This window comes from Anarhichas minor, unplaced genomic scaffold (assembly GCF_050575085.1).
Source record: "Anarhichas minor isolate MPS153535 unplaced genomic scaffold, ASM5057508v1 ptg000007l, whole genome shotgun sequence".
Lineage (NCBI taxonomy): Eukaryota > Metazoa > Chordata > Actinopteri > Perciformes > Anarhichadidae > Anarhichas > Anarhichas minor.
In genome coordinates this window covers 223863-239650 of record NW_027466453.1, presented here as the reverse complement: position 1 = coordinate 239650, position 15788 = coordinate 223863, and the positions used below count along the sequence as shown (strand labels likewise).

General features: G+C 40.0%; 1 protein-coding gene across 1 annotated transcript in view; it reads right to left on the bottom strand.

Annotated features, from left to right (window-relative positions):
• The window catches only part of LOC142938556 (cytosolic phospholipase A2 gamma-like), a 49525-nt gene extending 38932 nt beyond the window's left edge, over window positions 1–10593 (bottom strand). The window contains exons 1-2 of the mRNA XM_076081826.1: window positions 10480–10593; window positions 2389–2499 (exon numbers count right to left, since the gene is read on the bottom strand). Of these exons, the coding sequence (XP_075937941.1) occupies window positions 2389–2499; window positions 10480–10593 (225 nt within the window). The remainder of the gene's footprint in view (window positions 1–2388; window positions 2500–10479) is intronic.
• Between the last annotated feature and the right edge of the window lie 5195 nt (window positions 10594–15788).

The window sequence follows — 15788 nt, the reverse complement described above, 5'->3', positions numbered from 1 at the left end:
ACCAATCAACTTTGCATTTATTTTGCATGGTGGTTCTGGCCACTTGACAGATGTCAGAAGTCCTTATCACACTCTTTTTAGTTCTGTTTTGGTCTCCACCAACTCCTGACAAAAATATCTGGTTAACTGCTGCCTGTTTGAATGTATTTTGAGTAAGCAACTTAAAGTCCTAGTGAAACGAAAGTTAGTGTCGTTAGCTTCTGTACACAAAGGATTAAAATTAAATCATTCGCATTTGATTGGACAGCTAAAAAGTGGATGGGCTTAGAATCAAACTGGCTGTGTGGGGTGGTGCAAGTGGATGGCTTGAAGAGCTGAGCAAGATCAATGTAATTGCCTGCTAGTATTTTCTGTTTGAGGGAAGCTTGGGTGGGCAAGGGTTCTGTGGCTGGAAGTGGACAAATGACGTCAGCGTCCATTACCCCCATTGGATGTCAGCGTCAGATGTCAGCGTTGGAATTAGTTGCTGCAAGAGAGAAAGAGGAGGAACCTGTGGGAGCAGGGGGAGCTGGAGGGGTTACATTAGCAATGGCTGAAGGAAGGAAGGAGAGAAGAAAGTATGCCATGATGGAAGGATGCATGTGCAGGGATCAGATGTGCAGTCTGTGGACATAGGGATGTAATGAAAGAGGATAAAACGTGAGACAAAACAGACATAGAGGGAAGAGGCACAAAGGCAGATACAACCTGGACCTGATTGAGGTCTGGAGTCATTGGCTGTGCCCCTGTAGTGGGCTGCCTCGTGAGGTAATCTGCAGGCCATGAGAAGGGTAAATAGAGAACACAGACGCGAACAGCCGGTATGAGTAGTGGAAGTGGAAGCCGTGAAGAGTTGGAAAAGCCTGGCTTTATTGTCAGTCTGGTGGAATGGGATATTTCTCTCCTTGAGGGCACCCCGGAGGCGGGCAACTGTCCAGCAGTGAACTGACCGCAGTGCGGCTGTGGGTATAGCATCGGGACACTGACCATCTGGAAAAGCGTCTTTCTTGTGAGAGACAGGGATGGCTACGGCCTCAAAGTGGATTCGGTGCAGATGATGTGTGGCTGGAACTTCTGGGTGAGGAGGGATGGACGATGTTGTGCCAAGGAGCAATGATGGCAGAACGTAGCTGGTTGAGCATGTGACTGATCCAGGTCAGGTGTCCCTCAAAGGTTCAACCTCTCATGAGGATGTCATCCATGAAGATACATTTTCTGCGTGCAAACTTTGATGGAGAGTTTGATGGACATTACCTAAATGGACAGTGGTTCCAGGTGTACTGCCAGTTACAGAAGGAGAGGGCCAGCTTGCATTGGTCAGCTGGGTCGACTCTCATGGTCCAGAAACCATTGGTCATGGTCCACCCCACAGCAACTGTCTGCTTGCGTATGACAAGGAAAGGTCAGGGCCAGGATCAGGCTCTGGAATAAGCCTCTTGAGTTAATTTACTTTTCGTCGTCCAAAACGGCTTTCCGGGTAAAACAGTGACAGTATGACGAATCCACATGATTTTTTTTGTGTTTCTGGTAAGCGATGTCTGCTGTACGTGGTGACGTAGTTAAGCATATATCACTCATATATGCTCAGGAAATCGGCACGTTACTGTCGTCAAAATGTACTTTTATCCCACGTTACATTTTAATTTACTAATCTTTCCTACCGACTTTCCCCTACACCTGTTGTGAATTTTGAATTTTTTATGTGGATTAAAAAAGCGTCTGCTAATAAGTGGCTAAATGAGAGTCCAAAATGTCATCATGCTGACTAGTCAGTCTTTAGAGCCTCAATGTATATATATGCGACAGTGGGGTAGTTTGTTTATAGCCAAAAGTTAGGATTTTACTTCTACTGACTGCATTCACGCTTCAAAAATTAAAAAAGTGGTTTTAATTTGCAATGATTATCTTGCTGAACAAAACGTGTAAGATTCATACACTTTTGTCTGCCACAGAGCCTATTTTTCGCAATAATCCAAAATCGAATGGAAAAATCTATTGTTTTCTCAAGGGAACTAGTACAATGCTAACTTACACAAATACGTCATTCCTGCAGCACCCTCTAGAACAGGGGTATAAGAATGTTACATATCTTACCACTTATAATATCCTTCTAGATCACTCGCCGCATTACCTGTTTCCTAACAACACAGATTTAGCAGTACAGAGAATATTTAGTACTGTCAAAAAGCTAAATCACATGACTTGAGGATGTACTAGAGACTACTCTGTGATAAGTGTCTACAGTGCTCAGAGTCATGCAGGAAAAAGATATATTCATCACATTATAAACATGTGCAGGAGAACATCTGTGCAAACAAGACACATTCCCAAAGAAAAATAACTTCTCTTTGATGAAGGAAACAAAGGAAAGAGAAAGGGACAGAGACAAAAATAAATTGTCTTTCTTACTGCAGTACAGTTGATTCCCAGGCTAATAAGTGACTCCAGAACTACTTGTTTCCTCTTGTGAACATACTCCTGTTCACCAGTACACAGAGATCTGGACCTATGGATGGGTTTCTGGAAATGATCAAAGTCAGCTGAATTAGACAAAATAAAAAATAATACTAATATACATTATATACAAGGCACTTTTCAAAACTTCACTTGCAAAAATCAAGATAAAACAATTAAGCTTAATAACATCAAATACAATCAGACCACAAAGTACAGATATTGAAATATAATGAAATACTTAACAGTGAATCAATAAAAATTAAAGCTGCAAGCAGCATTGATCGGGCCCTCGCAACTTCACGCACGTCGAGGATACTGGCAGGACTCTGGTTGACGCGGCCATGCATTTCTGTGACCATCATACACTGCGTGCACGAGTTAGATGATATTTCCTGCGTAGACCAGCAGCGTAGCAAGATCATGTTACCAGGTCTTAAGCCTCAAATGTTTTGAGTGTACCTCCGATACAATCATGAATGTAAGCCTTTAAAGATCATTAAGAAAATGAATGTGTGTGAATGCGCTTCAGTGTTTGTAACATAACAGACTGTCAGTTTACTGGGATGGGTTCAACTCCCTGCAGTGTCCTGCTGATTGTATTTGGACTTACGTGAAAGTTAACAAAACAGTAGTGCCATTTGCTGTTACTTGAACACTTTAATTTAACACTGTTTTCATTTTAAGTTCTTCTGTAACTTTAGATTGTAGTGTGAAGCATTCATTATAACGTTTAACCTGATTGTCATGAAGAAGCTCTGGACAGATCATTTATACTAATGCCCACTGACATGGTTTGAAAATCCACTGTTATCTAACTTTTGCTCTCCAAGCATCTTAGTATGCACATATTTAGATCAGATAAGTCTTTATCTCATGGTGTGCCGACAAACCCTTTCAATAAGTTCAGTGTTTGGGCCGCTGTAATTATAGAATCCTGCTTACGTCTGTGGTTGCCAGTAGGTGGCGCTATGACTGAGTTAATATTGGCATGCAGAAGTCCTAAAATCATGACAGTAATCAAGCATGTCAAGTTTGGGACAGTTTTGGCAAAGTACAGTTGAGTTACAACAGCTTGATGGCGAACCATGTAAAATGGCCGCCACACCAAGTCCATGTTGTTCAATGAAACCTCAAGCTTTTAGTAACTTTTAATCACAAAGAATTTGGTCAGAACAATCTCTAAAGACCTAAGTTGATCTGATTAATTCCCTAGGAGGAGTTCGTTAAGGTACAGCACCTGGAAATGGAAAGAAAACACGAGGTATTCATACAAAATTCCAAATGGCTGACTTCCGGTTGGGTTTAGAGCATGGACCCCTAAGACCTTTTTTTTAAGTCTCCATGTTATACATCTGCTTACCAAATTTTATCTAGGTGAAACGTACTGCAAGGGCTGCATCGTCAAAATATTGTAGGGGGCGCTATCGAGCCGACTTGCCACTCTGAAGCATTAAAATCACTTAGATATCAATTAGATAACTACATTCAGGATTTTAAATGTGTGTGACAAGTTTGGTTATGTTTTGAGTATTTTTAGCCCCTCAAAAACACATTTGTTTTTCATGGCGAAGAATGCGTCACCACGGCAATGGCTTTTCATGAAACAACAAGCTTTGAGTAACTTTTCATCACAAAGGTCTTTACATTGTTCTGACCAAATTTGAAGTTGATTTGATTATTTCCCTAGGAGGAGTTCATTAAAGTATAGTGCCTAGAAATGGTCAAAAATGAATGAAAAATTCACACAAATTGCAGACTTACAGTATGGTTTAGAGCAGGGGTCCCCAACTGGCGGTCCAGATCCGGACCCAGACGCAGTTGCATCTGGACCCAGGATCTCAAACCGATAGATAATTTGGAAATCTACATATTAGAAAGCTAGTTTATACTTTAACTGGCGCAGCTTATTCAGCCGTTACGGCACTTGTTCAGCGGTGCAGGAAACACACCGACCAATGCGTTGTAAATCACATCAGGTGATGCAGCTCAGCCAATCAAATATGGGTATTCTGACAAGTTTCCTGACTCGAGTGAGATTTACACACACCGTGACACACGGGGGAGAGACGAGGAAATATATATAGCAGAGCAGGACTATTACGTTGATCAGAGAAGTTATCTCACAAGACGTTCTCCAAAAAGAGAAACGTGTTCAGAGAGAACAGAATTTATAAGCAAGAATGAACAGACTCTTATGTTAATTCTTCCCACAAGCAGTTAAAACCAGCATGTCTCATATGTCCAGAAACTATTGATAAAAGCGGCAAATGAAGCGCACTACGAGGCAAAGCACAACTCTTTTGAACAAACGTACCCACTCACATCTGAAATGAAGACACAGAAAATAAACCTAAGAGCCTAATATGATCAGAATCCTAACACAGTAATTCACTGTCCAACAATGATGTAAACAGAGAGAATAGAGCTGAAACAAGTGGTTTAATAACCACAGATAAAGTCCATGCTCACTGATTTATCTTGTTAGATGAAAAAATATAATATTGTGGCTTTTTTGATTGACATCAATTCACACTGAATTAAGTGAATTTAAAGCTGCAGACAATTCAGTGAAATACATTTTTCTAAAATGAATTAATTTATCTTAAGATGCACATTTTTCAAAAGCTTTCTGTTATGTCAGTTATTCTTTAATCCAGCCCTTATTGTACTTAAAATGAGAAGAACATTTATTTATGTATTTCTATGTATTTATAATCCATCCAGTTAAATTTGAAAACTGAGAATAATAATTGTTAAAATATAATTGATGTGTACTTTCTTTATTTGATTTGACAGTTGTTGACTACACAGAGACGTTACTACTACTAGACTTCTTGAATATAATTTATATATATATATTAGTGCTGGGCAACGATGAAAATTTTTAATCGCAATTAATCGCATGGATTTTTGCGATTAATCGCATTGTTAAGGCAAAGTTCAATAATGAATTAAAAAGTAGTGTATTGTGCACTTTTATTTTAAAAGTACTGCTATATGAACAAAAGGGCAATAACATTTGGTTCACGAGATGCAGGTAGCATGTTTTATACTTAATGTGAATATAATTCATACTTTGTTGGCATCTTATTCTGAAAACCGGATGTTCGTCTGAAGAAACCGGATGTTGTCTCACGTTAATGTTTCCACTAACTTTAAGTCCTTCGCTCGCTCCTGATCTGTGCCATTTGGGGTTAGGGTTAGGGTTTAAATGCGTTAACCGTGAATTTCAGCATATACAGTGGGAAAAAAAGTATTTAGTCAGCCACCAATTGTGCAAGTTCTCCCACTTAAAAAGATGAGAGAGGCCTGTAATTTTCATCATAGGTATACCTCAACTATGAGAGACAAAATGAGAAAAAAATCCAGAAAATCACTGATTTTTAAAGAATTTATTTGCAAATTATGGTGGAAAATAAGTATTTGGTCAATAACAAAAGTTCATCTCAATACTTTGTTATATACCCTTTGTTGGCAATGACAGAGGTCAAACATTTTCTGTAAGTCTTCACAAGCTTTTCACACACTGTTGCTGGTATTTTGGCCCATTCCTCCATGCAGATCTAGGCTAGGCTAGGCCACTCCAGGACCTTGAAATGCTTCTTACGAAGCCACTCCTTCGTTGCCCGGGCGGTGTGTTTGGGATCATTGTCATGCTGAAAGACCCAGCCACGTTTCATCTTCAATGCCCTTGCTGATGGAAGGAGGTTTCCACTCAAAATCTCACGATACATGGCCCCATTCATTCTTTCCTTTACACGGATCAGTCGTCCTGGTCCCCTTGCAGAAAAACAGCCCCAAAGCATGATGTTTCCACCCCCATGCTTCACAGTAGGTATGGTGTTCTTTGGATGCAACTCGGCATTCTTTCTCCTCCAAACACGACGAGTTGAGTTTTTACCAAAAAGTTCTATTTTGGTTTCATCTGACCATATGACATTCTCCCAATCCTCTTCTGGATCATCCAAATGCTCTCTAGCAAACTTCAGACGGCCTGGACATGTACTGGCTTAAGCAGGGGGACACGTCTGGCACTGCAGGATTTGAGTCCCTGGCGGCGTAGTGTGTTACTGATGGTAGCCTTTGTTACTTTGGTCCCAGCTCTCTGCAGGTCATTCACTAGGTCCCCCCGTGTGGTTCTGGGATTTTTGTTCACCGTTCTTGTGATCATTTTGACCCCACGGGGTGAGATCTTGCGTGGAGCCCCAGATCGAGGGAGACTATCAGTGGTCTTGTATGTCTTCCATTTTCTAATAATTGCTCCCACAGTTGATTTCTTCACACCAAGCTGCTTACCTATTGCAGATTCAGTCTTCCCAGCCTGGTGCAGGTCTACAATTTTGTTTTTGGTGTCCTTTGACAGGTCTTTGGTCTTGGCCATAGTGGAGTTTGGAGTGTGACTGTTTGAGGTTGTGGACAGGTGTCTTTTATACTGATAACGAGTTCAAACAGTTGCCATTAATACAGGTAACGAGTGGAGGACACAGGAGCCTCTTAAAGAAGAAGTTACAGGTCTGTGAGAGCCAGAAATCTTGCTTGTTTGTAGGTGACCAAATACTTATTTTACCGAGGAATTTACCAATTAATTCATTAAAAATCCTACAATGTGATTTCCTGGATTCTTTCCCCCCATTCTGTCTCTCATAGTTGAAGTGTACCTATGATGAAAATTACAGGCATCTCTCATTTTTTTAAGTGGGAGAACTTGCACAATTGGTGGCTGACTAAATACTTTTTTTCCCCACTGTAGGTGCACTAAAATGTAAGTGTCTGCTGAGTTGACCACGGAGATCTGAGTGTCTGCTGACTTTATCGCAGCAATGTCCAGTAGTCTCCAGGGACAGCAACAGCTGGTGCAGCTTCTCTCTTTATTTCTGCCCCCCCCCCCCTCCCCCCGACCAGAAGCGGAAGTCGCCTTTTCTCTACGGCAACCCTGAAGGGACATCATATCTCGAATACAAAACGATAAACATGAGACAGTCTGTTACAATAATAATAAATTCAAAATACTTGCCTGTTTTTATATATATATATATTTATTTATATATATTTATTTATATATATATATTTATTTATATATATATTTATTTATATATATATATAAATAAATATATATTTATTTATATATATATATATATTTATTTATATATATATATAGCACTAAATAGCGCAAGTTAGATATTATTGTAATGTTTCGGACCTTTGCCCGAGGAGATTTTCTCAATCTGGACCTTTTGGAATTTTAGTTGAATACCCCTGGTTTAGAGCATAGTGTCAAGAGACTTTTTAAAAGTCATTATGTGATACATATGCCTACAAAATTTCATACATGTAGGTGAAATGTACCACTGGGGCTGCTCTTTAGAATATTTGTAGGGGGCGCTGTCGAGGCAATTTTTTATGGCACAGGCAAAAACCCATATGAAATATTTATGTTCATCACCTGTGACACATGTGCAAAGTACCATGACTATTTGATCATCCTAGGCTACAGAAAAATCTGCTTCCATTTCATGGTGAATAATGCATTGCCATGGCAACATCTTTCAATGAAAACTCACAAAATTCATGATGAAATATCATCAATGTCTTAAGGCTTTCCTAACAAAATGTGAGGTTGATCAAATTAATTGGCTAGTAGGAGTACATCAAGTATAAACCGTGTAATTTCCTTTTGCCACTAGGTGGCGCTATGACTTTGTGAAAATGTTGGCATGGAAATGTGCTCAAGCCTGAACTAGCATCATGCATACGAAATTTAGGGCAGATTGGACAATGTACCTTGGAGTTAAAACAACTCCCTCTTTCATAGTGAATGGCACAAATTGGGAGAGAAGTGGGCGCACGCCACGTCAAGGTCGTTCAATGAAAACTCACCATTTTGAAAAATCTTCATCATAAATGTCTTTAAATCATCCTGTCCAAATTTGATGTTGATCGTATAAACTCTGTTGGAGGGGTTTGTTAAAATACAAAGCCTGAAAACGTAGTTTAATGGGAGTTGCATAAAATGACCGATACGCAACGGCTACGCTATTTCATTAAACGTAAAGCTTTTGATAACTTTTAATCACAAAGGTCTTTGGATTGTACTGTCCAAATTTGAAGTGGCTCTGATAAAGTCCCTAGGAGGAGTTCGTTAAAGTATAGCGACTAGAAATCAAGGGAAAATTCACACAAAAATCAAAATGGCCAACTTTTGGTTGATTTTAGAGCATGGTCCCAAGGGACTTTTTTTAAAGTCTCCATATGATACATGTACCGACCAAATTTAATACATGTAGGTTAAACGTGGTGCTTGGGCTGCTTTGTGGAAAATCTGCAGGGGGCGCTATCGAGACAATTTCTAACGACCAAGCCAAAAATCCTCATGAGATCTTTAATTTCATCACCTACGACAAAGTACAAATTTCCATGAGTTTTTGAGTATCCCAAATCACAGAAAAATCAGCTTGCTTTTTCATGGCGAAGAAAGCGCTATGACTATGTCAAAATTGAGGCATTGGAATGTTTTCAGGCCTGAACTAGCATCCTGCATAAGACATTTTGGGCAGATTTGACAATGTACCCTGGAGTTACAACAACTTAAATTTTCATGAAAAATTGCACAAAATGGATGCCACGCCAAGGTTGTTGCATGAAAACTCATGATTTTGATAACTTTTCATTATAAAAGTCTTAAGATCGTGCTGACCAAATTTGAAGGCGATCGCATAAATACTGTAGGAGGACTTTGTGAAAATACAAAGCCTGAAAATGGGAAAAATGGCCAAAAAGAGCTAACTACTGTAGCGCCCCCTAGTGGCTGAAGGGAATGAAAATGTGAGGGTATATTACAGGCTGCAATGTGGACATTTGTCTCAAATTTCATGATAGGCACAATGGTTTTAAAGTTAGGTTGATTGATGTACAGGGCCACGCCCCTTATAAGTTCATTGGTCCATATCTTCTTAACACGATAAGTTATCAATACGATTTTGAGGGGGTTTTGATGACATCGATTCAATAATGATTCACATGACCTTTGGTAGCAATCGGACACAGCATTTAGGAGCAGTTTGCAAAAATGTGTTTTTCACAAAAGTTAAAATGGTGGAAATCTGAATGGGCGGAGTTTCAAAGTTATAGCGCGTTGATTGTAGAGCAGATGGAGCTGAATATGTGTCAAATTTCACGTTAATCTGACATGTTTGTTGATGGCCGTGGCCTGTGAACCTGTAGGGGGCGCTAGTGAGCCATTTTGTCATACATGAACATGCGACCCATAAAACCTCAAATTTTAACGCAGTCCTGATACGTCTGCTAAATTTGGGGAGTTTTTGAGTATGATAAAGCCCTGAAAAATGCGATTTTAGAGGCAACGGAATAATAATAATAATTCTTTTAATTACAATAGGGCCTTCGCCCGACTTCGTCGGTGCTCGAGCCCTAATAATAATAAACATTAGAATAACAATAGGTCCTCCGCTCTGACTATGTCAGTGCTCGGGCCCTAATAATAATAAACATTAGAATAACAATAGGTCCTCTGCTCCGACTATGTCAGTGCTCGGGCCCTATATATAAAAAAGTGTAAAATATTTAAATAATGTATGTATTTCTTGAAGAGACCAAATTGAAATGCATCTCAACCCAGAGCTGAATCTGCCTCAAACATTGAAATGTTTTACACTATCATGGGACAATACTTTAATGTATTATTGTGCTGCTACAAAATACTGACTATAATACAGCGTCTGCTTAAGTTGTTTTTTTTCACATATTGAATTTACATGCAAATGCACTTTTTAATATGTTGCACTAACAATAAATGCCACTTATTGTTGCCATAACAGTCAAGATGTGTATATCCAAATACCAGCCAAATGATTACTTTTTGTCTTTTTGTCAGCATACCCCTGTAGTACTCATGGACAAAAACTACACACATGCTATCAGGGTAGGGGAACCTGATATATGGTGCAATTTCCTGGTATATAACATGTGATAGACAGTTGATTATATACATCATACAACCTAAATCCTTTGACATGCATCCCTCACCTCAGAAGTGGCTGTATTCCCCTCCATGTTGTCCATTGCTTTTGCTCGGGCTACTGCAATACAAAGCCAGAAGCAAATCACTGTGACTGAAAAACTTGTATTTCCAGTCTGCATGTTTGGGTGGTGGAAATAACCGTCAGTGTTAAGCTTCTTCCTCAATCGATGTTTGCTCAGATCCAGTCATATATTGGCAGACAAAGGAGCACAGAGACACAAATGGGCCAGAGTAAATCCAGAAACAAATCAAACAAGCAATCCGATAGACCTTAACTCTCTCTCTCTCTCACACACAACATTGTTGATTCGTACCATGTGTTGGATTTTGATGGAAGGATTTCTTGGCCTTCCAGATGTCAAGTTGGAGAGGCTGGAAAACAAGGACTCTATCTCTACAGGGTGTGTGGGGGGCTCTGATAGGCTTGTACTCGGGTTTTGTGGCTTACTGTAGTCCTGATGACTAATTAATAACATGGAATCAGCACGCAATTAATCCATGGGGATTCCCTGTGCAGATTGAAATCTTGCTCACAGCACTGTCTGGCTTTGTTTGACAGATTGTGAAACTGACTTACATAAAAAAGACTGTAAAAGTCCGTGGTGGAAGAAGTAATCAGATCCTTTACTTAAATGAAAGTATACAACTTGAAAAATGTGTTGCTAAAGTAATGTGTTTTAAGTTAAAAGTCAAAATTCACTTAAAGTATCAAAAATAAAAATACTCATTCCACAGAAAAAGGCAGCTGTCACTGATATATTATTATATATTATTTAGTGCTGGGCAATGATTAAAATATTTAATCGCGAATAATCGCATGGATTTTTTTGCGATTAATCGCATTGTTATGGCAAAGTTCAATAATGAATTCAAAAGTAGTGTATTGCGCACTTTTATCTTGAAAGTACTGCTATATGAACAAAAGTGCAACAACATTTGGTTTGCAAACACTTTAAACAAATAAGGTTATTTTTAACAGCAGTATTCCATTTACACAGTAGCAGTTATGATTCTGATAATAGATATTCAGCCAGTGTTCATAACTTTATCTTCATGTGTGTAATAGATGCAATTTAAATACACCTTAAACTGCAAACATATCTACTTCTTTTTTTTAATGTTTGTTAAATTCTCAGTAGCGATAACTAAATGATGCTTATTATACATATTACAAACAAAAACACTTTAAAAACTCGACAATATGTATTTTAATATTGTCACTGTTGTAAATTGTTTGATTGCATGATTTACTTTTATTGTGAAGAGCATGAAAACTGAAGTGCTTTTAATTTGAAGAGACAGGAAGTAGCTAACAATGTTGATACATAGAAAACCACATGTCGGGTGCAAGAGCGCGTTCTGTTCACTGTAACACTGCAGTTCAGACAGTTAAGTGTTCCGTTCAAACAAGACGTGTCTTGGTCCTCACTAGAAGCTCCACAACAGTCACGTTTGATCTGTAACGAGACGATCGCGCGCGTGTGTGTGTGTTTGTGAGACAAGAGTGAAGGACGGTGGTGACGGAGTGTAGGAGGGGTTCTGGACCCGGGGGGGGGGGGGGGGAAGGAAGTGACGCCACATGAACACAGCTGTTCACTGCTTGCTGCCTGGTTCTTGTGTTAAAAATGTCGCTTAATAATAAATAAATAAAAAACTGCGTTAACGCGCGATAATATAATTGTCGGCGTTAATTAATTAATGCGTTAACTTGTCCAGCACTAATATTATTAGATTATAGATACTTAATCTGAATTTAATTATATTATTAATAACTTCAGCCGTGAGATAAATGTAGTGGAGTATATGACAATATTTCCCTCTGAACTGTAGTAGAGTAGAGTTACAAAGTAGCATCAACTTGGAAATTTTGAAGTGAAGTACAAGTACATACAAATTGTACCAAGTAAAAGTAACTAACTTCTGAACGTACTTAGTTACTTTCACCACCATTTGGTGTGCGCCATGCATAGGTTATAAATTGGTGTTTTGCCATACAGGCAGAGGAAGAGGATTATTTCTCTTTCACAATCAACTTGTAGCTAATAAAAACAGTTTTTAGTGGTGAATGCAATTATATTTTTATTTTCACTTTTAAAAAAAAGTGAAATCCTCCTGTTGTCAGCATGTCAAAGTGTCCTTGAGCGAGTCACTGAACCCTAAATTACTGCCCAGGCACCTCAGTTCTGCTCCTAAAAGGCTCAAATTTCATGAATGTACCATTTTGGCTTTTTGCAACCAGAAGTGACACAAGAGGGTGGAGCTAAGTACAACCGAATGCTGAATAAGACTTTAACTTCTGTGAAAGGGTTAATGTTGTAAGATGAAAATATTGACAACTCCCAGACCGGACAACACTGTGTTAGCGGCCTGTCAATGACAAGATAGCCACGCCCTAAAGCAGGGGTCTTCAACGTTTTTCAGGCCAAGGACCCCCAAACTGATAGAGAGATGGAGCAGGGACCCCCGACTATATATATATTGTATAAAATTGTGTTTTATATTAAATGGGCCTAGTGCCATGTATACCTCTTGATTGTGCATTCAATACTAAGCTATTGAAATAATACACAGGTTAATATATTCATGTTTTTATTTTAAACATGTGCAAGGTACAGTAAGTAGGGTGGCCGTGCCACTGCCATTGATAAACATACCTTGTCAGCTGATACCAATGCCAATATCAACATTGTCTGTCAATTGCATGATAATCACCATACAAGCTATTCAAATTGATGTTTTCATTTTAAACATAAATGTGGAAACGAAAAATGAGTGATGGCCTATTAGTGCCACTGCCATGCCTAAACATACCTGTTATCTTTCATACAATACTGAACTATTAAAATAATGGACACATTCATGTTTAGAGAATTTATTTATTTATTTTTTTAATTGTCTAATCAACCAAAAATTTTGCGGACCCCCTGCAGTACCCCTGTTGAAGACCTCTGCCCTAAAGCATGGCAAAACCTTGTTTATTGTCTATTTTACTCCTAATTGGACCATAATTTATGAAATGAACATTAGGCTATATTGAAAAAGACTTGAAACTAGCAATTCAGACCATAAACTCATGTTTACATTATTTACTGAGGTAACAAATCAAAAGTAGGGTCATTTTCAGTTTACAGCAAGAAAGAGAGCAATATTTAATTCTATTTCATTCTAACAATGATATTAATTTCAGAGTCAGACTTTCATACCTCTACTAATAAACCTGTAACTACATGTGTTTTTACTTATGTTTGAGGGGAAAAGAGTGATAATGTAGTAGGTTGGAAATGCTACATGTTAGTTTTTATTAAAACAGACCCCCCCACACTTTCTTTGTTAATAATTGAACGATTCTAACACTCTTCAGACTTTATATCGAGGTAGTACACGATCACGTCAGTAGATGGCGCTTTGGTGCTGCTGTGCTGTGGTTTTGTAATGTTGTAACATGATTAGAGATGTGTGATAAATTTATTTAGCTATATTTTGTAGCTAATTGTTCCGACGAACGTTGTAATGCTACCTAGCTAGTTCTGTCTGTGAACTTCAGTGTTACACCGTAGTTGTTAAATGTTAGTAGGACTGGATGTGGAATATATTTGAATTCATTTGAATTTGTTCACACCATGTTGATGTAAATTGTGAAATGTTATGATCTGCAATGCAGCTCAGAATAAAACTAGATCTGGCTTGCGCATGATGCTAACGTTGGTCCTCTCTCTGTATTAATCCACAGTTGGATCAGTTGGCTACACTGTGTAACCTTTGCTGCCGGTCCAGATTTCCCCTAGGTCTGGTGCCGGTAACATTTACACCCATCACATTTCAGTGTTTGGCCTGTGTGCGTATGGCACTCTGTAAAACAAACATTGAATCGTTGTTTACAGTTATGGTATAGTACGGTTTCATAGGTTTGGTAGCAATACCCACATACATAGGACGCACCGAAAAACCCCGTCTGGTTTTCAATCAGGTGTTGGGAACGAAAAGGAGCGTGTTTGAGTTATCAGCATATAAGAAAACTAAATTATTGACAACAATAGAATTATTAGTGTCAGTAAAATTATTAACGATTATTAATAATAGCGGGGCACTGTGAGAAATCTATGTTTAAATGCGCTCCTTGTGCTGGATATTATGTGTTACAATATGTTTACTTGTGAAAGGAACTAAAGGGAGAGTTACTGAATGCATTGTGCACAGTGAGAGAAACCAGAGACCAGAGACACCACCATATAAGGTAATAAATTCTGCAACAGGAACTAAACACCAGGGAGACACGTGAGGTGAGGCAGCGACAAGCTGTGCCTCACCTCAGATTGCACAATCCCTAACAAACTGGGTTGAGCGCGTGCCTTTTGCTTTCTCATTGTTTGTCACCACTGTAATATTTGTAGACACTTGTATTATATTGTAGGAGCGTGGAAAGAAACAACGAGGCGAGTATTCCCTTTGGCTGCACCTTGTGGCCGTTTATTTCCATCCATACAAACATGTTTTCACATTCACTTCCTGCCACCCTTTAACCCTCCCTGTCACCAGGGTTACGCCCCTTTCCTTAAAGGGGCCCCATGAATTCGGTCGTCCCCTACATGCCTCCCCCCAGAATTCACCAACTCCCGAGATTAGTCCCAACCATTAATGTCTCGGGGCCCGGATCAACCGACCAGCCCGACTCCGTGTCTCTGGGGCTGGAAGCAGGACCACCGTTGAAGGCTGCCTCCGGGTCCTGTCGTGCTGAGGTGGGAGGGCACGAGGCCGCCCCTGCCGTGGGGGCTCAGCCAACCGTACCGGTTGGTCCAGGTCTAGATGTGCTGGTTTAAGGCGGTCAACCGCTACGTACTCCAGCTTGCCGCCCATGTCGACCTTGCAGGTTTTGTCTCCGGTCTCCAGCACCCGAAACGGCCCAACGTAGGGGGGTTGAAAGGGTCGACGGTGGCCGTCCTGGCGAATGAACACATACTCCGCTGACCTGAGGCTGGACGGGATGTATGACTGCGGAAGGCCGTGCTGCGACGTGGGCACTGGTTTGAACAGCCTGGCTTTTTCCAGGAGCATTTCCCACTGCTGGGTTGCAGACCAAGGGTCTGTGACTTTGGGGATAAACTCCCCCGGGACCCGCAGTGGCTGTCCATAAACCTGCTCAGCCGATGAAGCTTGCAGATCGTCTTTGGGGGCTGTCCTAAGCCCCAACATGACCCACGGAAGCCTGTCCACCCAACTGTTGTCTTTGAGGCTGGCCCGGAGAGCAGCTTTCATCGACCGGTGGAACCGCTCGCATAACCCATTAGCCTGCGGGTGGTAGGCGGTAGTGCGATGG